Raw genomic sequence first — 14,638 nt, 5'->3', positions numbered from 1 at the left:
GATGTAATTTTCACCTCACACCACCATTCCTAGTAGTAACGCGCCCTTTTACAGCGATGCAACCTAGAATCCCTTCCTCCGATACTCAAGGAAACCCTAGAAATCCTTGTCCCTCTGATAGAAGTGTCGTTCTATAGCCTGGTCTTCTACCTCGAAGAGGAAAATCACGAGACTCAAACAAGCAAGGCAGAAGCTTAAACCCTACCCATGTCCACCCCATCGACGCAGGATCTACAGGCATGGCACACACAGAGTGCGACTTAGCAGCAGCACGATTCAACGCACCGAACCTTCTACCATCCAACAGCGCCTTCAGGCACCAGCATCTCGCAGTCCGCAACCAGCTCTGCAGCCGCCCTCGAGCGACGACAGCGCCCGCATCCCGCAGTCCGCAACCGGGCAGTGCTCAACCCCCAACACAGCACCGCCGCCCAAACAAACGGCCGACCTTTGATTCAGCAAGCAGCGGCGCTAATTGGGGTTCGCGCGAACCCAACAGCTCGGCTAGCTGCTGTCTGTGCCTACCTGGCTGATCTTGCCTCTGTCGCTTGAAGGAAGGCGTGGTTCTGTCAGGGGAGGACACGCTCGAAAGGGCATAAGTACATCTGCATCTGATCTACGTCGCAACAAAAGGATGTCGTAACGCGTCTACATGTTTACACCAGTACTCTCCAAGACACGACGTAATGACCGCACTCTTTGATGCAGCAGGCGTGTAGCAAGCGGGTATGCAAGGCCAGACCAATCCTCAAGATAGAGAACCAGGGAAATGGGAAGACGTGGAAGATGAGTATCAGGACCCGACTCCGGCGCGTCTGGCGAGGACAATTTAAAAAAAAAGGGAAAAAAAAAAAAAGGAAAAGGAAAAGGCTATCGATGCCCACTCAGATAGATGGGGAGGGCCATTGGTCAGGAAAAGCGAACTTGTAGCCGTGTCGTGCTGTGCTATGCTTGGTTGGAAGTGGACGCTGCTACGTGCCGGCTGCCTCCTGGAGGCTTGGCGATGAGATGCTAGGTAAGATGCAACGGGCTTGGAGATGAGGGTGGAGGTAGTCAAGGCAGGGCTATAGAGAGTATGGTATTGCAATGATGACTGGATGTATCCATGTAACTACTCTTCGGCAGTGAAAACGTTCAAGTATGTTTGTGTAAAGTAGTCCGTTCAAGGCGCGCTGCCAAGTTTCGTGATAGGTGTGCTATGTTAGGGTATGAGAAGGCTGGGTATATCTAGAAGGAGGAACAGGAAGCTCAGACGCCGGGTGAAATGCAGTTGGTGTTGGACAGAATGCTGGAATGGGGATGCATGGACGGACCACCGTGGTGATCCACGGCGATGTCGCGCGATTGAATGGGAAAGAAACGAAAGAAAGGGGTGTGCATGCCACCACACGCTACAGATTCCCAATAACGACCATGAAGCGCAGCTTGCCGTCGCCCTTCTTTGATGGCACAGACCCCGACGCTGGTGGGGAGTCGCCGGCAGCGCCGTTGATGGCGACCTCGTCCAGCATCAGGGTGCTGCTCTTCCAGCCCCAGCTTTGGCTGAAATTGAACTCGTCGGGGGCGCTCTCGTAGATGCTCAGCATGCGGCCGCCCTTGGAGGGACTGTAGATCTTGAAGTAGGTTTTGATGGTGGGGCGACTGTCTACGTAAGGCGGTAGCGTTGGCATGCTGAGTCGTGTTCGCCGGGCGAGAGGCGTGAGTGAGGGATTCATGTATGCCGAGTCCATCTCGTCTTCGTCGGAGTCCTCGGAATCGTGATAGGAGTAAGTGAAAGCCGAGGAAATAGGGGTAGCGTCGTGACCTTGTGTGTCGGACGGCGACGTCGCGAGCGTGTGGATACCGCGACTGGAGAGTCGAGCCGTAGGCACACTTCGACGCCGACCCAGATTGCTGCTAGAGAGCTGCGGGTTTCGCGAGCCAGTCGAGACAAGCGTTGAGTCAGGGTCGCCGCCGCTGCCGCTTGTGTCGTCTTCGACAGTGTTGTCCTGCATGGTGACGCGAGTGCTGCGTCGACGCTCCCTTTGTTCACTACGCAGGAGCATCTCACGCTCGAGCTGACCGATTCGAGCGTCGACAGTGCCGTTGCTCTGTGGATTCATGCCGCCATCTTGCGCGGTCTCGTCTATCTCGCGCTCCTTGGCCCGATGCAGGTAGACACCGAGCTGAACGCTCTTGGCAGAGCGGACCTTTTGAATGTAGATGTTCCACAAAGACCCAGCGTACGAGACTGTTCTCGAATAGACTCGCTTCTTCTCCTTGAGAAAGCGGGGGTTGGGGAACTCGGCTGCGAAGCGGAAGGGTGGAAACTCGCTGAAAGCAAGGGACTTTGGCTGACCAGCGTTGCTCCCCCCTGCTGACAGAGGCCTCTGTGGGTAGTTGCGGGTGTTGGGATTGGCCAAAGTGGATGGGGTGGAAGCAAAGTCGGTCGCCCACTGTGCGTCTTCTGGCTGGATCGTAGCAGACAGGCGCGTGGCATGGCGTTGGAACGTGTTGGATGTCGTCACGACAGGATCAGCGCCGTTGCCTAGCACGATGTTGCAGTCGGAGCTTGGTATCCAAAACTTGCGTGGCTTGCCGTTTCCGTCCCAGCTCTCCGACTCGATCTCTGGCTCCTCGGCGGGTTCGATAGCCTTCTGCTTGCCCTTTGTGGCAGCGCCGCCTTCGTCTGGCTGAGCAACATCAGCTGTTTCCAGCCCTGGTGGTGCCTGACACAGGCCAAGCACCTGTGCGGTTTCGTCGGCATTGAGCACCGTCTGGCGCAGGGCGAGCTGTTGCCATAGAGCATTTGAGATGACCCTCTCAGGCATTACGGGCAAACCAAAGACGTCGCGAGCGTTGCGGATGAACTCGAGCTGTTCGTATTCCATGTGAATGTAGTGTATACCCTCGTCGAGCAGGACGAGCAGGCGCTCAATGTCAGGGTTTGTGTATACTGTGATCCACTCTGCCTGGGCATCGGAGGCAAAGTGCGTCGCCGTCAGGGCATTTTGGCGATAGACGCCATCGAAGCGCACGGCCATGAAGCGCATCGACTGCGGGGCCTTGGGGACAGGCTTCTGACCGCGCTGCATCAGGCCAGCGTCGACGGCGACCTGTCTCAGGCGGCGGTCGAGTAAACGCTTGGCGAGCACCCAGCGGTCCCACTCGCTGTCGACGAAGAAGCCATCGGAACCTACGAGCTCGCGGATAATGTCGCCTGGCATATCGTCCCAGTTCCGCAGAGCCATTTCCCAGCCGTTCCTGCTGAGCATGGCCTTTGCAGATTCGAGGATGCGCTCTCCAGAGCGGCCATAGTAGTTGAGCGTGACCAACCGGATCAGGGGGGCCAGCGTCTCGGGCACCATCTGGCGGAGGATGGAGTCGATGGCAGAGTCGATGAGGTCCTGCATCTCCAACCAGCAGGCTGTGGCGAACAGGCCGACAGCCTCGGCGTCAATGGCCTTGGAGATGTCGACGCCGTAGATGCTCTGGATGGCCAGCTCGAAGGCCGGTTGGGTGATGCTGTGGTCGATCTCTTCTGGGTGCAGCGTGACTTCCGTCGACTGGCTTTCGATCCAGGGCTCCGAGAGCGCGGTGGTGAAGAAGGGGGCGCGGTCCAGCAGCAGGCGATGCAGGTTGTAGCGCTTGCCGAATGCGATGACGCAGATGTCTGAGTGGCGTCCCTGGAGGAGGCCTCGGGTGTACAGGTGGTCCGGCAAGGGGACTGCATCGTTGGAAGCTGCTCAGTGTTAGCCGTGTTGGTGCAGCGCAGCATTGGCCGCGTGGGGGCGGCGGCATGCTCGTAGGCAAGCAGACGTACCTCGCAGGTACAGCGGCCCTGTAGCTTGGTTGTACGAGGGGGCGCGGCTGTGGGCCATGCTGGAGCCATCGGTGAAGAGGCGACTGAGGGTATTTATGGCAGCGTGTTCGTAGCCAACGAGGTCGATGGTAGTGCGCTTCCGGCCAGGCGTGTCGAGGGGCGTGGTGGGGTCGTCGGCGCTCTTCTGGACGTCGTCTGCGAGTTTGAGACGCGACGTGCGTTTTGTCATGCTGGCCACGGCTGCGAGCGACGACAGTGGACGGGAGGGACTGCCCTCATGAGGCCGGGCGTGGCCGAGGGCAGCGTCTGGCGAGGCGGTGGGCGAGGGCGAGGGCGAGGGCGACACGACAGGTACGCCCGGTGAGAACAGACTCACGTGGGGTGAGCGAGCCATGGCCGCACTGCCAGCGGCGTGTCCTGGCGTGCGCGGCCATGTCTCGCTGCGGCTCTGCTCGCTGGCCGAGCGTGGGTGTGGGTGTGGGTGTGGGTGTGGGTGTGGGTGTGGGTGCTGGTGTTGGTGTTGGTGTTGGTGTTGGTGTTGGTGCTGGTGCTGGTGCGGGTGCGGGTGCGGGTGCTGGTGCTGGCGGCGCTCGTGATGGTCGTCATGGCCTTCGTGACCGGCGGCGGTGTCGTCGTCGGGAACGTTCATGCTCGCGGTACGACTCTGCGCACCGAGGTGGTGAGGCCCGCAGTGGGGTTATCTAGGGCCGTGGCTGCGATGACGGGGTCACGCATGACGCACGCACTCGCGCAAAACCGAACAAACGTCGCGAACGAGGGAGAGTGAAAAGCAGGACGGTTGGGGCAGCACGAGCGCGTCATGCAGCGTCAACCTGCTGACACGCCGACACGCCAACACGCCAACACGCCAACACGCCAACACGGTGAGATCCACCGAGGTGCCTCAGAGGCTGATCGCCGGTGGCCTCGTGAGCTTGGTTCCGCCGCCTGTCACAACGTCGCACTGGCGCCACTAAGATGGATTGGTATTGGCGCGTGTCCTTCACGTTGTATATGCTACCTATGCAGTCACGTGGGCGCGACCATGGCACTTTGATTTCGCCGTTGTCAAAGTCGCGAGGAAGCTGCTGCTCCCAATCCCCATTGTCTTCCTGAACGATATCCAAAGCACCCACCCATACCTCTTGCCTGTTGGAGGTGTGCTGGTGAGCATGCCCTATCGAAACACGTGCGCGCATGGCAGTCTACCATCGCCACCATGCACCATGTGGGACCATCACTACGAGCCAGGGTCTTACTCCCTGCGCACGCCCTCCCTGCGAACCGTGCGTGCCACTGTCGAACCACTAATCGCTGATGCAAGTGTCATATATCGACTCCAACCTCTGGATTTCGCCGGCCGCTGAGCCCTCGCTCTTCACCCACTGCCGCCCTCGATGGCCTCCGTCTTCCACGCTTTCCCGCAGCTGCCCACCGCGGCCCCGCGCCTGTCCAGACGGCTTTTCGTCGCCAAACCGTGCATCCACTCGCCCATCCGTGCCGCCGTGTCCATCTCGCCATGCGCTGCACCCCGCCCCGCCGTGCTGCGGTCGATACGCTGGAAGTCGACCCTGCCATTGCGCAGCAGCGCGACCATCGAGGCAGCCGGCCGTGCTGCCATTGTCCAAGCTGCGGCTAAGAGCGAGACCCACGACGACACCCAATCGAGCAGCTTCCCCAAGACCACCTCCAAGAGCGTCGCATACTGGTTGCTCGGCAGCGCAGCCAGCGTCTTCGGCATCGTCATCTTCGGAGGCCTCACCCGACTCACCGAATCGGGCCTCAGCATCACCGAATGGAAGCCCGTCACCGGCTCGCTCTGGCCTGGCAGCCCCGAGGCGTGGCAGGAGGAATACACAAAGTACAAGTCGTCGCCCGAGTTCGCAATGCTCAACTCCAGCATGACCCTCGCAGAGTTCAAGCACATCTATTTCATGGAATGGGCTCATCGCCTGTGGGGCCGTGTCATCGGCGTCACCTTCCTCCTGCCCACCGTCTACTTCATCGCCCGCAAACGCGTCACGCCCTCGACCGCCGCCAAGCTCGTCGGCATCTGCGGCATGATCGGCTTCCAAGGTGTCATCGGCTGGTGGATGGTCAAGAGCGGGCTCAAGGACGACCTCTTCGAGCCCGGCAGCCACCCGCGCGTCAGCCAGTACCGCCTGACTGCCCACCTCGGCACCGCTTTCCTCGTCTACTGCTCCATGGTCCTCACCGGTCTCAACATCCTCAAGGAGCACCGCATGCTGGCCAATCCTGCGGCCGCTGCCGAGTCCATCAAGGCTCTGCAGTCTCCCGTCCTGAAAACTTTCCGCCGCTCCGTCGTTGGCCTGACCCTCCTTGTCTTCACCACCGCCATGTCCGGCGCCCTCGTTGCCGGTCTCGACGCTGGCCTGATCTACAACGAGTTTCCCTGGATGGGTCTTGCTCTCACCCCACCCAAGAAAGAGCTCTTCGATCCATGGTACAGCCACGTCCCAGACCAGTCCGATCTCTACTGGCGCAACGCTCTCGAGAACCCCTCGCTCGTCCAGCTCGACCACCGCATCTTGGCCACCACCACCTTCACCGCCATCATGGCTCTCTTCGCCTACACTCGCTTTGCCAAGCGTGTGCGCACCACCATCCCCACAGATGCGAACAAGGGCGTCTTTGGCATGGTCCACCTCGTCACGCTGCAGGTCACGCTGGGCATCACCACGCTCATCTACATGGTCCCAACATGGCTCGCTTCTGCACACCAGGCAGGTGCCTTGGCTCTGCTCACCGGCGCAGTGGTTCTGTACAGCAGGATCTCAATGCCCCGCCGCGCCATCCTGAACCAGGTCATGAAGCAGGGCGCCTCTCGGACCCATGCCGTGCCGCATATCAATGCGCGTGTTGAAGCCGCCAAGGCCGCACAGAAGAAGATGTAAAAGTGTATTCCATCACCCCTAACGATCTCCTATCATTTGTACCACTACCAGCATTGGGCGGCGAATCCAGTGTATACCATATAGAGCTTTCTAGAGCTCTCGTCAATAGACCAGCATTTTCCGGACAGCGAGCTTCCTCCGCCAGAATTTTTCTTTTTTTTGGTCGTTGACTGATGGTCTTTGTTCATTGCCTGACTCGTCCTCTTTTCGATCATGTGTCCTGTGCTAACCCCTGGGGCAGCATGCTTCAACAATTGCGGTCCTTTGCACGCCTAGATAATACCCACAAATGAGTGCTTGGCGTCCATCAGGGTGCTCAGCAAAATCGATTACTCACTTGTATGCACACATTTACTGACAATAAATCATTTGGCCGCAGAAGACCCTCCAAGATGAAATTGCTGATCCCTTCCTGCCTGCTTCTTCTAGCAGGGTTCAGCACCCTTGCTGGTGCGACCGACGTGTCGAGCACAGCTGTCCCAACACCACTCACAGCTGAGAAAACCATCACCAAAAATGAAGCAGCATATGCGAGTATTGACAACGATGCCGCACAAGATCCACTGCAAGTGGGCTCGATGGCACCGAGCGAGTCGCCCAGACATCGGCAAGAGAAGGCACACTTGATGAAGCGGATGGACCGCAAGTCTGGAAAATGGGGATCCACACATCCACGGTATCGAACACTCGAGGCTCTCTATGGATTCACGAAATACCGAGAGCGCAACATGGCAGAGCTGAATAGGTGGCGTACCATGTACAGTAACGTTGGGAAGAAGCAGAAGAAAGCATGCCTCAAAACCGCAACTCACCTTCCAACGCTGACACTGACATAGATGCTGGAAAAGGCCGTCAACTATAAGAAGAAACTTGACGATATTGAGGAGCTCATATACACCAACGAGGTTCTCTGCAAAGCCATCATTGCCAACGCCATGGCCTTCTACGGTATCGAGCAGAAAGAACTGGACGAGCACATCAAGGACGCCGTAAAGGCAAAGCGCGTCGCAGACCGCATCTCCACGTCACAAACCCTCAAGCACTTTGTCCGCGACTGGGCCGACGAAGGCTCCAAAGAGCGCAACGACGCCTTCCCCTGCCTGCTCAGCACTCTCAACGCCCTAAAAGCAAACCCCCCCACCAACACACCGCTCAAAATTCTGCTTCCCGGCTCCGGCGTCGGACGCCTGGGCACCGAAATCGCCAACCTGGGCGGCTACTCGGTAACACTGAACGAATGGTCCATGTACATGAACATCGGGTACCGCTTCCTCTCGACCCTCTCCGCTCGCACCCCAGCAACCATGCACCCCTTCATCGACACGTTAAGCCACCATGCCACAACCGCCTCCCTCCTGCGCCCCATCGCCTTCCCCAACGCCCCGCCCAACCCGGCCGTTTTGCTCGTAGAAGGCGACTTCACCACCGCGTTCCGCGGCCACGAATCCACATTCGATGTTGTGCTCACACACTTCTTCATCGACACGGCGCGGAACCTAATGGCCTACTTCGACACCATCCACGCCCTCCTCGCGCCGGGCGGGCGCTGGATCAACCTCGGCCCACTGCTGTACGGCACGGGTCCATTTGTGCAGCTCAGCCTCGACGAGATCGTCGCTGTGGTGGAGGGCATGGGGTTTGAGTTTGAGGATCTGGGGGAGGAGTGCGGGGTGTCTACGTTTCCGGATGCATTAGAAGGGGGACTGGGGCGGGTTCGGTGGAGCGAAGCCGAGTACGGATTCGACAGCGAGGCGTTGACGCGGCACGCGTACCGAGCGCAGGCGTGGAGCGTGCGGAAACCATGATTCGTGCTGGCCGCTGCACGTGTGAGCCTGTCTGTTGCCACGCTCGCTCGCTGTGAGCAGGCCCCCGCACCTCAGCAGTCCCAGACACCGTCCACCTGCCTCCTCTCGCTCCCCTGCACTCTCCCACCACCGACCCACACAGTGACACAACCTCCACGGCCCACTACGCCTACACCGCATCCGCATCTCTATTGCTCGCTTACACTACACACCTAGATATACGACGTAAAAGCACACATACTACACACGCCTTCCTTCCTTCCTTCCTTCCTTCCTTCCTTCCCTGACACACAGCACTAGCTAGCCAGCTAATCCAACATCGTCTCGCTATCTCTAAGCTCAGCCGTAGAGAAGCAGCTTCTAGCTACCCTAAGAGGGAGAAAAACACCAGCTTATAGACAAGAGTAGCTACTGCAAAGACTACAGGCAGACTCTTCTTCTCTTCTGCAGGGGAGGACTTTGTAAAACGCGAGGCTGCTTTGCTCCCTTGCTGGTAGGTGGTTGGGCGAGGAGTGGGACGGGGGCTTGAGTGTTCAAGCAGTGCACTTGGAAATAGTAGGCTTCGATGTTGTACAGGCGATGGTTAGTTGCATTGTGTTGATTGAAATGTAGTGAGTGCTAAAACTGCACAACACTCCATCTGGAGACAGACATGGGCTAATGCTAACGAGCAAAGACATATCACATGTCCACTTTTGATGACGACTCAACAGGGACGAGGGTTTCTCTATCCAAAGCATATATTCGTTTTCGTATTCATATCGTAACTATCGTAAGATGCTAGAAAAGGCGGTGGTGGGAGAGCAAGCGGAAAACTATGCTAACAATATACCGAAATGGGAGGCCCAAGCAAGAAGCACGAGTGTACATTCGTGCCGAACAAAGCAAAAACACCACCCACCCTGTTCTCCAGTCCAATTTCTATCTCAGGCCTCGGTCTCTTCTTCGTCTTCCTCTTCCTCGACTTCCATTCTCAATCCATCCACCACCGTGTTTGTACTGCATGCAAACCCTTACTTCTTTGCGGCATCAGCAACCACGCTGACAGGTCCGACCTCAAGGACCATGTAACCATCCGCATCAGCGCCGACGGGCGCTCCAAAGAAGCCTGCGCAGCTTCCTACAATCTGCAGGTCGACGCTCGCGCCTTCGGGTCCGGCACCCGCAGTAAAGCGCTCCGTCTCGCTGATCCAGGACGTCTGTGGCGTGGCTGTGAAGACAACATCGTTGCCAACCCTGAACTGAGCGGTGCATCGGCTGGAACTGCTCGCCTGCCTTGTCAGAGCACTAAGCTCGTACTGCGTGCCTGGGCAGAGCGTCAGGGGCTGAATGAGCGAGATGGTACGGCCGGGGAAAGCAGAGCGGAACTGTGCGATGGTGCCGTTGTCCGTGGTGACGGAAGTGACGGTGATGGTGTTCTCGCTAGGGCCGACAAACCAGCCCTCCGTGGAATTGTCGGGCTGGATGTTGAGCGCCGGTGAAAGAACGAGGTTGGACTTGTCGGCGCAGGCGGCTGCGATTTGTTCCTCCGTTGCGAGCGTACCGGTGCGGCGGAAACGGGAGAGTGGCGCGGCTGTAGCTCCACTATCCACGTCCGAAGTGGCTGACGCTGTGACCTCAGAGACGACGGGAGGCAGATCGGACGAGGTAGGTGCAGCTTCGGTCGCAGTCAGGCTCTCAATCGCCGAGGCGAGGCTCTCTACCACAGAGGGGAGTGCGACGGCATCTGTAGGGAGTGTTGCGTTGCCGCCGGTGGGGAAGCTTCCGTTGACAGCTGTTGGGAACGCGTCAGAGGAGATGCAGGTAGCTGCGACGACTGGAACAGTCTCGATGGTGTATGTGGTGATGATCACCTCCCTTGTGATGAAGGAGAACTCGGTCGGACTAGGGCATGCCTCGGTTGTGCTGGTGACTGGCGCTGTTGGTCCTACAGGGACCGTCGAGTTGCCAGTAGGGAACGGTGGTGGAGTCGTTGTCGCATTCGAGGAGCTTGACACGCCTGTGGAGATCGACATGGAGCGACTAAACGATCCAGTGCGGTCTCCTTCACTGGGGTTGTATGGAACGGTGGAGTTCTGGGTCTGCACTGGCACGGTCGAGTTCAGAGACACCGGAGGGAGGGTCACAGAAGGTGGCACAGTCGTCGAATTCGATGGCACGCTAGGAGTCTCGACCACGATGGTGATGTTCGTAGTTGGTGTCGAAGGCGGGAGAATGGTGGAGAGGTTGCCTGTGGAGAAGGATGGCACAGTGGAGTAGTTGATCGACACCAGCGACTCAATGGTGATGTTGCCGGTGGGTGTGGGCAATGGCGCTGTCGTGTTGTCAAAGGGTCGCGTCGTCGGAGGGATCAGCGTGACAAGTGTAACGCTTCCGGTAGGGACAGAAAGCGTGATGTTGGTCGTCGCAGTGACAACTAGAGTAGACTCAGACTGAGACTCGGATGGGGGCGACGGGGTGATCTCGGGTACTGGAATGGTCGAGTTTACCACGGGGATCTCAACGGTGATAGATCCGGTGCTCAGAGGAAGTGTAAGCGTGAATGTAGTGTTCACTGGAATAGAGCGTGAGAAGCTGCCCGAGCGGTCTGCCTCGCTGGACGGGATGGAAGAACTGGTGTTGAATGTGGGCGCAGCCGTGGAGCTGGGTGCGGACGTTATGGGCAGGCTGGAGTTCAACGATGGGATCTCGACCGTTACCGTGACTCCGGTGGAGAGCGGCACGGTAAGCACCAGAGTGGTGTTTGCGCTAGGTGTCTCGACGGGAACAGTCACGTTCGACGAGGGCGTAATGAAGCCGCTGGCACTTGTCGAGCTGGCTGTGCGTGTGTAGCTGCCAGTTCGATCTCCTTCATCGGGATTGAATGGAGGACCAGTCGAAGATGCCGCTGTCGTTGAGTTGGTAGATGCCGGCGGGATAACACCCGAACCTCCGGTGCCGCTTGTGAACGCTGTTTCAGCCGAAGCGGTGAAGTTGTCCGAGCCTCCCAACGAGATGACCGGTGCTGTGGGCGTGGGAAGCGGCAGAGTAAGGTTCGCAGTCTCAGTGACCACAAGAGTTCCCTCAGGAGGAATGATGCCCTCAAGACCAGTGCTGTTCGCTGTGGCTGTAGCTAGAGTGACGGTGAAATTCGCAGTTCCTGCAGCAGTCGTGATGACTTCAGTGACAACGGTCGGAGTAATGATGCCGTTGCTGCCTGTGGAGTTGAAGGTGGCGATCGAAGTGGACGTGGCAGTGGAAGCATTGCCAGAGAGCGTGGTGTTCGAAACAATGACTACAACAGTCTCAGACGAAACTGCAGTGATCACAGTCGGTGTCTCGACGCCGCTGAGTCCTGTCGAAGTGACGGTAAGGACATCGCTCGAGACAACGACCAACGTGCTGGTTCTTGGCCCATAGAACCCCGGGGTCTCCCACTCTTCCTCGTCCGTAGTGGAACTCAAGCTACTCACCACGGGCGAGCTCTCCGATGCGGATGCGGACGGCGGTGGGGGGATGACGCCCTCGTCCGCAGTCGACGTGGCAGTCGCATCGGACCCGCTGAGAGTGAGTGTGACGGCGCCAGAAGACACAATGGTCTCCAAAATCGGTGTCACGGAAGGAGTGATGACGCCGTCGGCTCCTGTGGAGAGCATGGTAGAGTTTGAACCAGAAATGGTCAATGTCGTAGCGGTAGAAGAGACGACTGTCTCAACAACCTCCGAGCCACTGACGCTGCCCCCCAAAGACACGGATACGCTTGGTGCGATGACTCCCGCGGTTCCGGTTGAGAAGAAGGTTGAGAACACTTCGATGACCGTCACGTTACCTTCGCCTCCAACAGTCGGTGTGGGCGTGACAAGGCCATCCGAACCAGTTGATGTTTGGGTAGCGGTGGAGAAGAAGGTTGTGACGCCTGCCTCGCCGTCCGTGGTAGAAGCAGGTACGAATGTAGGACCGGCCGAGCCGCCACCCCCCCTGATGGTGGTGGTGGTGTCTCCAGAGATGATTGTTGTGTAGCCGTTGCCGATGATGGTGGTAACGGCAACGGCGGTGATTGTGGTGCCCTCGATTACGGTGGTGGCCTGCTGCTCAATAGTACGGGTGATGGTAGCAGAGCATGCCCACGATGTCTCGTAAACAGCATACCAACTCGCGGAGGACGCGTACAGTTCGAACCAGCTCCAGTGAACATATCCGGACGCGTCTGTGGAGTTTGCTGAGACATAGGTGCGCGATACGCCGCCTCCGGAGCTTTGGGTAACAAGGCCGGGGGTGGAGATGACTACGCCGGCAGAGGTGATGGATGCAATAAGGGCGGATGTGTCGATGGAGACGGAGCTGGCATTTAGAGCAGCGCACTCGTCACCGTTGGCAAAGGTGCCGGTGTGGATGATGGTAACCGATCCAGGCGCCGGCGCGGTCTCGACGTTGTTTGACTCTGCCGCCGAAAGAAGGTCGCAGGTACCGCCTCGGCGACCATCGGTGTAAGCTGTGAAGACAGCAGACTGGCACGTGTCTTGCCCACTTTTTGCGTTGAGAAGCGAACACTGAGCGGCGCAAGAAGTAGGGCTCTCGACGTTGATGGGTCTGCCGATACGGTCGGCAGACACAAGCTCGGTGTTACAGTAGACGGAGTAGCCCAAGCGGATTCCACCAACGACTTGGTCCACGTCCTTGGTGATGTCGTCCTCGTCGCAGGAGAAAGGGATAGCAGTGACGACTGGGACACCCTCGGTGGCAGTGGAAGTAGAGTTTTCAGAGACAACTGCCGAGACTATGGGTGCGGCTGTAACCACAGGAGAGCTGGACGGCTCCGCGGCATTGCTCGAGACGGCGGACGAGCTGCTTGCTACATCTGCGCTGGACTCGGCGGCAACGCTTGCGCTAGAGCTGTCCTGTGCAACTGCGCTGGAGCTGGCGGCATCCGCAGCAGAGCTCGCAGCGGAAGCACTGGTGGAAGTTGTGTCAGCAGTAGACGCACGGACGCTGGTGGTCGAAGTGTAGGTCTTGGTCTCGGTTTGCTGGATGACACGAATGACCCTAACACCGACCGTCGACGTCTGTTCTGTCAGCACGGCATAGAACACGTTCGGCACGGGGAAAGACTTACAACAGCAGGTACTGTGTAGAGTTGCGTCACCGTAGAAGTGGGCTGCACCATCTTGCAGGAGCAGGCGGTGGCCAGACCCTGTTCAGCGAGAAGACGGTTGGCGGCCTTTGAAGAGGCTGGTAGCTCCGAGGTGGGTGTTCCGCTGGCGATGACGGATTCAACAATGGAGGAGGCAATCGACTCGACCTGGGCAGCTGCAGCGGCCATCATCCTACGGCGGACCGAGGGCATTGCGGAGATTGTGGCTGTCTCGACCAGGGTTGTGGTTGTGAGGATCCTTTCGATGTTTGTCTGTGTGGTGGTTGTGGATGCGCTGGTGGTGACGGTGCTGTCACTGTCAATGGTGGGCTTGGTAGTTGGGCTTGGATACAACTTACACCGTGGGCGTGACTTCGGAAATGACGGTCGTCGGGGGGATGTTGAGCCAGTCGTTGCAAAAGGTTTCGACGGTGCTGTCCGGGTTGTTGCTGAGCAAGGTCGCGAATTGGTCGTCCGGGCAGTCCAAGGTGACATCGCCCTGCCTCTTGGGAAAGAAGCTGTTCCATGACCAGGCGGGTTGGGTGTCGGGCGCAGGGGGCGTCTTCACCTCGGCGTGTTGGTCTGGGTTGCGATGCAGAACCCAAGCTTCGGAGAGGGCAGACAAGGACAGAAGGGTGGCCGAAGCCTGGAGCGAGCGAGTGAAGAACATGATCGAGCACTCGAGTGAGTGAGAGTGGCTCTGACGCGATGTTCAAGTGGTTCCGAGAAGGGATCGGTGGACTTGTAGCCAAAGGCTGCCGCCATGTGGACTTATAAGAGAGCATGGTGGAGCTCGCAGCGGGTAGGTGTTCGGCCAGCCATGCAAGATTACAGCCATGTTGAGAAATGTGCCTTGCAGGGAGCACTGGAGTACTGATCCGGATCAGCGCTGGTGGGCTGGATCGGTTTCGCGTGAAGTATGATGGGTCAGGGTGACCTTGTGTGGAACGTCCGGTTAAGAATGTTGGCTCGAAGGGAAGCGAAGCTGGTAGCTTGGGCCCGTTGA

General features: G+C 58.4%; 4 protein-coding genes across 4 annotated transcripts, besides 6 other annotated features; 2 read left to right on the top strand and 2 right to left on the bottom strand.

Annotated features, from left to right (window-relative positions):
* Positions 1 to 831: 831 nt before the first annotated feature.
* Positions 832 to 870: a tandem repeat.
* A 521-nt stretch (positions 871 to 1,391) lies between these two features.
* On the bottom strand, positions 1,392 to 4,451 carry EKO05_0010626 (uncharacterized protein; the record flags this gene model as incomplete). Its single annotated transcript, XM_038943555.1, has 2 exons — positions 1,392 to 3,721; positions 3,803 to 4,451. The coding sequence occupies 2 exons, from the start codon at positions 4,449 to 4,451 to the stop codon at positions 1,392 to 1,394; spliced, it is 2,979 nt and encodes a 992-aa protein (XP_038793576.1).
* Positions 4,088 to 4,145: a tandem repeat.
* Positions 4,268 to 4,386: a tandem repeat.
* Positions 4,452 to 4,641: 190 nt separating the features above from the next.
* Positions 4,642 to 4,686: a tandem repeat.
* A 513-nt stretch (positions 4,687 to 5,199) lies between these two features.
* On the top strand, positions 5,200 to 6,717 carry EKO05_0010625 (Cytochrome c oxidase assembly protein cox15; the record flags this gene model as incomplete). Its single annotated transcript, XM_038947270.1, has 1 exon — positions 5,200 to 6,717. The coding sequence occupies one exon, from the start codon at positions 5,200 to 5,202 to the stop codon at positions 6,715 to 6,717; it is 1,518 nt and encodes a 505-aa protein (XP_038793575.1).
* Positions 6,718 to 7,109: 392 nt separating this feature from the next.
* On the top strand, positions 7,110 to 8,522 carry EKO05_0010624 (Carnosine N-methyltransferase; the record flags this gene model as incomplete). The annotated part of the gene is made up of 2 exons (XM_059637811.1): positions 7,110 to 7,505; positions 7,554 to 8,522. The coding sequence occupies 2 exons, from the start codon at positions 7,110 to 7,112 to the stop codon at positions 8,520 to 8,522; spliced, it is 1,365 nt and encodes a 454-aa protein (XP_059493794.1).
* A 249-nt stretch (positions 8,523 to 8,771) lies between these two features.
* Positions 8,772 to 8,805: a tandem repeat.
* Positions 8,806 to 9,535: 730 nt separating this feature from the next.
* On the bottom strand, positions 9,536 to 14,302 carry EKO05_0010623 (uncharacterized protein; the record flags this gene model as incomplete). The annotated part of the gene is made up of 3 exons (XM_038943599.1): positions 9,536 to 13,564; positions 13,615 to 13,942; positions 13,992 to 14,302. The coding sequence occupies 3 exons, from the start codon at positions 14,300 to 14,302 to the stop codon at positions 9,536 to 9,538; spliced, it is 4,668 nt and encodes a 1,555-aa protein (XP_038793573.1).
* Positions 11,721 to 11,761: a tandem repeat.
* Positions 14,303 to 14,638: the final 336 nt, after the last annotated feature.

This window comes from Ascochyta rabiei, chromosome 20 (genome assembly GCF_004011695.2).
Source record: "Ascochyta rabiei chromosome 20, complete sequence".
Taxonomy (NCBI): domain Eukaryota; kingdom Fungi; phylum Ascomycota; class Dothideomycetes; order Pleosporales; family Didymellaceae; genus Ascochyta; species Ascochyta rabiei.
Note: the sequence above shows the minus strand (reverse complement) of the source record. Positions and strands in the feature narration are given on the sequence as shown.